This window comes from Galeopterus variegatus, unplaced genomic scaffold, assembly GCF_000696425.1.
Source record: "Galeopterus variegatus unplaced genomic scaffold, G_variegatus-3.0.2 Scaffold1877, whole genome shotgun sequence".
NCBI classification, from domain to species: domain Eukaryota; kingdom Metazoa; phylum Chordata; class Mammalia; order Dermoptera; family Cynocephalidae; genus Galeopterus; species Galeopterus variegatus.
The window spans coordinates 203,077-211,642 of NW_007727988.1; the positions used below are offsets into that span (position 1 = coordinate 203,077).

General features: G+C 40.9%; 1 protein-coding gene across 1 annotated transcript in view; it reads left to right on the forward strand.

Annotated features, from left to right (window-relative positions):
• Positions 1–5,306: 5,306 nt before the first annotated feature.
• BBS4 (Bardet-Biedl syndrome 4) overlaps positions 5,307–8,566 on the forward strand; it is a 49,737-nt gene continuing 46,477 nt past the window's right edge. Inside the window, exon 1 of the mRNA XM_008579410.1 lies at positions 5,307–5,366. Within this exon, the coding sequence (XP_008577632.1) occupies positions 5,343–5,366 (24 nt within the window). The 5' untranslated portion in view covers positions 5,307–5,342. The remainder of the gene's footprint in view (positions 5,367–8,566) is intronic.

The following is an 8,566-nucleotide window of genomic DNA, read 5'->3' on the forward strand; positions in this document are numbered from 1 at the left end:
TGGGGCGGCCGGTGGGTTTGTGGGATCCGACCCTTCGGTGGGAGCGCCGCCGCGCTCCCAAGTGGCGCACTGTAGCAGTGCGCCACTGGGCCGGCCCTTGTTTTTAGTTTTGATACTTTCCATTTAACTGTCTTTAAGTTCTTTGGATGCTTTCTAATACTAACCTGCTAAATTCATCTAATGAATTATTCATTTCTGATATAGCATTTATTTCTATTATTTCATTTTGTTTTTATAGTTACCATTTTCTGCTAAAATTTCCCATTTCTTCATATTTGTTGTCCATATTTTCCACTAGATTTTTTAGCATTTTAATCAGAGTTATCTTAAAGATCTCAAAAAGAAGAAAAAGAAAAAAAGATCTCAACTGATAATTCAACATCCAGATCTTCTTCTCTAATTTTCCTTCTATTGAACTCTTCCTCTCTCATACCATAGGTCTCATTTTCTAGCTTTTGCACGTCTTGTGTGATAGATATTTTATATAAAAAAAAAAAAAAGAGAGAGAGAGAGACTGAAGTAATATTATTTACATCCAAAATGGGGCATGCCCATTTTTCTTTCAGGCAACTTTCAGTTGAGTAGTGGCTCAGTCAATCTGATTATATTTGACCTGGATCTGGACTTTATTGCAGCTTTAGGTGTGTGTGTGTGTGTGTGTGTGTGTGTTGGCAGCTGTGTGTATGTGTGTGTACGGGGATGTGTGTGTGTGTGTGTGTGTGTGTGTTGTGGCTGGCCAGTATGGGGATCCAAACCCTTATAGCACCACGCTATAACCAATTGAGCTAACTGGCCAACCCCGCCCCCTCATTTTAAAAGGGTATCTTGCACTTGGGAGAGGCTGCACTTACTTCAGGGTGGGGGATCTCTCTCAGCTTTCCTTCTACTGTTTACCCACCTCCCACTTTTGGTGTACTACCATCGGAGAAGTAAGATTGGTGGGTGGGTGCTGGCTTTCTTTGTGGATTTGGGTCCTCCAGATTCTAATGTCATGCCAGCCTCTGTGGGGCTGTTAAAATTTCATTAAATTTCATGAGGTTTCTCGTTACTCCCCCTGTGGTGGATTCCTCTTCCTTGCATAGTTCAACTAGAAATATGAGCAACCATGGGTCTCTTCTTTCCTGTAAAGGACTTGGCACTTTCTAGAGTTTGGTTCATTTAGGTTTCTTCGTGTCCTCAGCTTTCTGATGGGTTAAAAATATTTTTGATTTTCTAGCTAATCTGGCCTTTTTCTGTTGTTTGCTAGGGTAGGAGCTAGATTCTCTTGTGACTTCCTATATACAAATCAGTAGTGAATTCAGGAAATGGGAATTTAAAAAATGTTTTTATTTATATATTTTATTGTGCAGTTTTTAAAATTAAAACTACATAGATGGTTAGAGTATGGTGCTGATAACACTGAGATCTACAGTTTGATCCCTGTACTGGCCAGCCGCTAAAACCAACCAACCAACCAAACAAAACTACATGGATAATAAAAAGTTAAATTTTATAGCATCATAAATAATGAAAAGCAACACATTTTCAAGCTAGGTCCCTTAGTCCCTCTATTCCCTCCACAGAGACAAATATCTTACCAGTTTCTGTGTTTTCTTCGCCAACTTGTATTTATAAAATATGTAAATATCTCCTCTTATTTTTTTAAAACACAAATGAAGCATATTATATTTTGTACACTTTCCTTCTTTTACATAACTATTTTACCATCTTGAGGATGTTTACAGGCTGCATGATGTCTTAGTATGGATGTAGCTCGGTTTATTTAAACAGTCCCTGGTGATGGATGTTTGGATGTTTCCAGTATTTTTTCTCACAAACAATGTAGTATATATATGCCTTTGCCCACAGTCACCATTGATAACCATTGAGTGTATCTGTAGTATCAAACGCAATATGAGTATATTTAAAATGCTTCATGAAGGTCGCTGGAGCTTCATATTATTTTGAAGTGATGTTTCCCAAAGTGTAGGCTGGACTCTCATGAGTTTGTGGTATGGGTTTTGGGAGGACTGGACACTTCAAAAGAGGCATAAGATGCCAGCAGGTGGCATCAGAACAAAGCTGGTTGTAGACCCTAACAGAATAGCAATGACATATTAAAATACTAAAAATATAGATACTCAACAGTAGCTCCTTCTTTATACATATATTGGGGATGTTAAAAAGTTGCTTATGCCAGCACCCTTGGTTCTTTGAAGCCTTGTGGTGGTACCCCCTTTCCCCTATCTTCCTTTTCCAGAGCATTAATGAGCAGAATATAAAGAGTAAAAACAAAAATAAAGTTGCACCTGATTCCTTTCCTGCCTCCTCAGCCCCCACTATAAAAATAGATAAATGCCATTTTGTGTGAAATGCCTTGAGCAGCTGTATGATTTGAATGATCCTGATAATCAGTCATGTTCAAGGAGATTTTCTAAGGGAAATGAAGACTCGTGTGCCACAGGAAACAGGCTCTATGTAACTTCTGGGATTTTCCTGTGAAGATACTATGTTTTTTGAGGAGATTTTTCTAATTACTTATTTAATTAAACCACATTAAGTTTGATGGTTGCAATTTGAAAAACCAGTGCGCTTTCTTATGAAAAAGGCCCTTGCACAGAAAATGCTCTATCTTCCTCCTAAGATCTGGGGTCAAAGGAGAGATTTTAAAATGTAACAGCTTCTATTTATTGAATAAAGAATGTCATTTACTCCTCACAGGACCCCTTTCAGGGAGATTTTATACATTGGGAAACAGTCTCATCAGCTTTCTATAAACATCTTCTTCCCTAAGACTGCCCTTCTCAGTAATTGGCTGTACCATTCATCCAGTTGCTCTTAAAGTTAAAAACCTGGCAATCTTCCTTTGACATCTATCTCCCTTACCCTCGTTCCCCCACATCCAGTTCTACACCATAGGAGGTTTGTTCTACCACCTAAATTTCTTCAGAATTCACTTACTTTTTCTTCATTTTTTTTGCCATCACTCTAGTCCAGGTGAACTGTTTCATCATCTATTTGTAGTATCTTTTAGTCTCCCCTATATTATCATGTCTTGTCACCCTCCCAGCTCCTTCTCCATTCATTAGCTGTCATGAACACTTAAAAGTTTATTCTAACCATTCCTTGCTCAAAACTTTTTAGTGCCTTCCCAATGCCCTTACAATCAAATTCCTTATATGGTCTTTGCAGATCTGCACCACTAGTTTCTCCTACCTCTTCACCTATTGCAACCAAACTTTTCCCCCTTTTCTCTTTACCAGCCACACTGGTCTTCTTTCTGTACTGCAGACTGGCCAAGCTTCTTCCATCCTCAGGGCCTTTGCACAAGTTCTTCCTTTGCCTTAGAATTTTTCCCTGGCCTGCACACTTCCTTGTCCTCTTCTCCAAGCTATGCCTTATCCTTTAGGTCTCATTTTAAACATCTCTTACCCAGGGAAAACTTCCCTATCCAAACAAGTCTAAGTTAGATCCCCCTGTTGTATGCTCTCATTATTCTATATTTCTCCTTCTTAGCATTTACCACAATTCTAATGATATAGTAATGTTGTACTTTTAATTTGATTTTATTTTTCTCTATTATTGAAATAGGTAACACATCCATTTAGCACAAAATTGAAATTGTACAAAAGGTGTAGAGTAAAAAGTCTTCTCTTCACTGTCCCACTGTTACCCAGTTTTCCTCTTTAGAAGTAAGCACTTAGCATTTTGAACATCCTTCCAGAAATATTTTCTGAGTATAAAAGCAATTATGTACAATATTCCTCTTTTTTTGCCTTCTTTTTTATTAATACAGATACTATATGCATTTTTCTGCACTTTGTTTTTATCTTTTAATAATGTATCTTGGTAATTCTATATCAATATGTAAATAGTTGCCTCTTTCTTTTTCATGTGTCACATGTATAGACTTACCATAATTTATTTAACCTCTATTGTTGGGCATTTAGGTTGTTTTCAGGCTTTGATTATTATAAACAATGCTGCATTGAATACTTTTGTATGTACAGTCATTTCCCTCATCTATACCTATAGAATAAATTCATAAAATTGAATTAATTGAGTTAAAGGTTATGTACATTTTAAATTTTGGTAGTTATTGGCAAATTGCTCTCAATGGAGGTTTTACCAATTCACGCTCATATTAACAATGAAGAATGCACATTTCCTTAAAATTGTGTCAGTGAAAAGTTTGGTTCTTTGTTAACATAAGAGATGAAAAGTATCTCTTAGAAAATTTAATTTGCATTTTTTCTTCCTTGCAAAATTATATGGTTGAGAGACATCTCTATTTCTTATTTAGTGAACTCTTTCTTCATAAACTTTGCTTACTTATTATTTCATGTCTGATTGACTAGCTACTCTCTGAGGTCGGTCCTCGGGGTGTGGTGATCCTGTAAGTTTTGTTCATCGCATAGTTCCAGGTACTTGAATGAATGAGGCTCAGAGAAATGACTGGCTCAGGTCATGTAGTAATCAAGTCCAGAACTCATATTTGACTCCCAAGCCCAAACGTTTTTCCAGTGTAAAGACTAAGCATTCAATTCTCCGCACCGGGGCCAGATAGGTAATGTACAACGCCTGAACAATGGTGGGAAACGAGGACCTTGGCAAAAAGGCGAAGAAATGTTTATCTATAGTCGCAGCCGCTATTCAGATCGATTTTACTGCCATGTAGGCCCATTGTTGGCTCTTTATTCCGAGGTCAGATATCTTGTGAAATCTGATATTTAAATATTTCAAATCAAAATAAGACTGCGGCTCAAAAGGTGCCCATCAGCAGCGGGTTTGCAAACTCTGGCGTAAACAAGAGTGGGAGGCTGATGAGGTGTGTACCCTAGTTGGTTAGTGACAGCCAAGAAACGAAGAAGTTTGTAAGTAAGGCAAGAACCAGACACTCTGCCCAAGGGTTTGGCCACGTGAGTCGAGACTCCCGGAAGGAGAAATGAAACACAGACTGGACTCAGAGCCGGGAAGGGCAAGGGAGCCGGGAAGGGCAAGGTTGTCGGAAAACTACACTGCCATCCCAAGTTGAGCTGGCCAATCCAGCCAGCGCGGCCTCAGGTTTCTCCAGCAGCGTACGGACCACACTGAGGCGCGTCAGGGTCTTCCGGGGGTAAAGCGAACGACTGGCTGCGCACCCCCTCACCCGCTGCTTTAGAGCCAAACCGATGCGGGGCAGACCCCAATCCTCTCCCGACTTTGTAAAGTCCTTCCGCCCCCCAGCCCACAGCCTGGCACTCGGCGATCTACTTTCTTCCCTGCTCAGGCTCCTCCTCTCCTTCCCCAGTCCTACAACTTCCGTTTGTCTCGTCGCCTGGAAACCGCTGACTTCCGGCCGCACAGCGGTGGGCGGAGCCAAGATGGCTGAGGAGGGACTTACAACGGTGAGCGCTAAGATTCTTTTTAGTGTTCCGGTCGCCTGGCAAGGGCAAAATAGGGCGGCAAGGCAGGCTGGCAGGCGGCGTCTGTCCCACGCAGCGCTCCTGGCGAGAGGCGGAGCCGGGTCTCGAGGCCTCGGGGTGGGCGGGGCGACACGGCCCAGCCCCTGCTCGCCCGGGAACTGGTCGTCTAGGGCAAGCCTGAATTCTTTGCGCACGGGGCCTGCTGAAGGACTGTGGTCCGTCTTGTGGTTGTGCTGGACGGGATAAGGAGATTTTCACCAGAAATGGCCCTTTTCCCAGTCCCATTTCTTCTTTCTCACGGGATTTGGAAAGGAAGCACTACCACTTGCGTAGAGACAGTTTCTGTTAATCCGCTGGATTAAGAATTTAATATGACAAAGCCTTGGAGCTTTCAGCGTCACTGCGTTCTGCTGGTGGGGCAGGACCATGTTTTTTCTGTTGTGATTAATTTTAGGAATGTACTGTTTTGGAATTCAACTGGAGTCCGAGTTAGGCGTTAACTCCACAGAACTGCTACTACAGAGTAGCCTGGATGAATTCAGGATGACCCGGCAGTATTTTTTGAAGCCGATGTCCATAATTGGATCTAATTTCTATAAAGTCCCAAGTGTGTGTTGACCTAAAAGGAAACTGAGGCCAGATACATTTAGCAAGGGTTTATTGAGCCAATATGACGACTGCAATTGGGGAGACGCATAGTTCAGACGCATTGTGTGCTCAGCAAAGTTTAGCATTTTATAATCATTAGAAGAGGGATCAAAACAGAGAGGATGACAGCCCTGCCTGATTACTTTATCAGGTTTTCTAGTGGTTGTACATGAGGCATAGATTTGGGATTATTACTAGGTTGCATCCTACATGCAGGGATCTGGGGTAAGGGTTACAAGAGATATTCTACGTTTTTTTATGGTTTTCTGGTGCCATCCTGTCTGCTTCTAAGGAAAAATGATCTTATGATAACGTTTTCCAGAACAGGTGGATCTGACTACTGACTTATCCCAGATCTCCCAAGGCACTATAATTTAGCTGACCTGTTCAGAGCAGATTTTTTGGTTATCATGTGAAACCTTGTCTACCTTGCTTTAGTATTGGGGTTCAAAGCACATTCTGCCCATTTGTTAGAATGATTTTAGTTATTCTGAATTTATTGTCTTTTGAAAAACGCCCTGGGAAACATAGAAAATAAATTAGCAGCCTTTGGCTGACTATTTTACAATTTAGTTTTGGCTGTTAAGGAGCAAGGCCAATGTTATCTGCTAGGGGGCCTTTTGTTTGTTTAATTATTTCAGATATTCATGAGATACAAAGCTGATGTCCCCCCTCTTGCCCATGATGTGGGGGCCAGATTCATATTGAGGACACACCCATTACCAAAAATTGCTTTTGTACCCTTTGTCCCCTTCCAATTATCCCCCAACCTCCTTTCCCCTCCCCCCTCTCCCCTCAACTTCAATTTGTAGCCCTAGGAATGTTTCCTCCCTCTGTTGGATCATGGGACTACTGTGGTCTTTCTTTCCTGCCTTCCTTTCTCTCTCAGCTCCCACATATGAGTGAGCACATGTGGTATTTATCCCTCTGTGCTTTGCTCGTTTCACTCAACATAAGTTTCTCCAGGTTCATCCATGTTGTTGCAAATGGGAGTATTTCATTATTTTTTATGGCAGAGTAGTATTCCATAGTGTATATATGCCACAGTTTCCTTATCCAGTCATCTATTAATGGACATTTAGGTTGGTTCCATATCTTGGCTATTGTAAACAGAGCTGCAATAAACATGGGAGTGCAGGTATCTCTTCAACATGATGATTTACATTCCTTTGGATATATACCCAGAAGAGGGATTTCTGGATCATATGGAAGATCTATCTGTAGTTGTTTGAGAAACCTCCAAATTGTTTTCCAAGGTGTTTGTACTAATTTACATTCCCACCAACAGTGCAGTAGTGTTCCCTTCTCTCCACACCCTTGCCAGCATTTGTTATTCACCATCTTTTTGATTATAGCCAGTCTAACTGGGTGAGGTGGTATCTCACTGTGGTTTTAATTTGCATTTCCCTGATGACTAGTGATGTTGAGCATTTTTCATGTATCTGTTGGCCATTTGTATGTCTTCCTTTGCAAAATATCTATTCAGCTCCTTTGCCCATTTTTTAATGGGTCTTTTTTTTTTTTTTTTTACTTTATAATTGCTTGAGTTCTATGTATATTCTGGATATTAGTCCCTTGTCTGATGCATAGTTGGCAAAAATTTCCTCCCGCTCTGTAGGTTGTCTTTTCACTCTGTCGATTGTTTCCTTTGCTGTGCAGAAACTTTTTAGTTTGATATAGTCCCATTTGTTTATTTTTTTCTTTTGCTGCTTGTGCTTTTGGGCTCATGTTCATAAAGCCTGTGCCCTGACCTAACTGGTAAAGTGTTTCATCTATATTTTCCTGTAGTGATTTTATAGTTTCAGGTCTTACACCTAGGTCTTTAATCCATTTTGAGTTTATTTTTTATTTTTATTTTTATTTTGTCTTTTTCCGTGTCCGGCAACGGATGGCAACCCTCAGTGTTGCCCCCATACCGGACCGGGGACCGGCAACGGGATCGCAACCCTCGGTGTTGATCCCGTGCCTCGCTCAGCCAGTGAGCGGGAACCGGTCTGTATGTGGGATCCGAACCCTCGGGCGGGAGCAAATGGGACTTTATCAAACTAAAAAGCTTCTGCACAGCAAAGGAAGCAATCAGCAGAGGAGTTTATTTTTGTGTATGGTGAGAGATGCATATCTAGTTTCATTCTTCTGCATATGGATATCCAGTTTTCCCAGCAGCACTTGTTGAAGAGGCAGTCTTTTCCCCAATGTAGATTTTTGTTGCCTTTGTCTAATATCAGATGGCTGTAGTCCTGAGGAGTGATTTCTGGTTTCTCTATTCTACTCCACTGGTCTGAATGTCTATTTTTATACCAGTACCATGCTGTTTTGGTTACAACAGCTTTGTAGTATAATTTGAAGTCAGGCAGAGTTATGCCTCCAGCTTTGTTTTTTTTTGCTCAGGATTGCTTTGGCTATTCGGGGTCTTTCGTTTTTCCATATGAAAGGTAAGATTGTTTTTTCCATTTCTGTGAAGAATATCATTGGTATTTTGATGGGGATTGCATTGCATCTGTAGATGGCTTTGGATAGAATAGACATTTTCACAA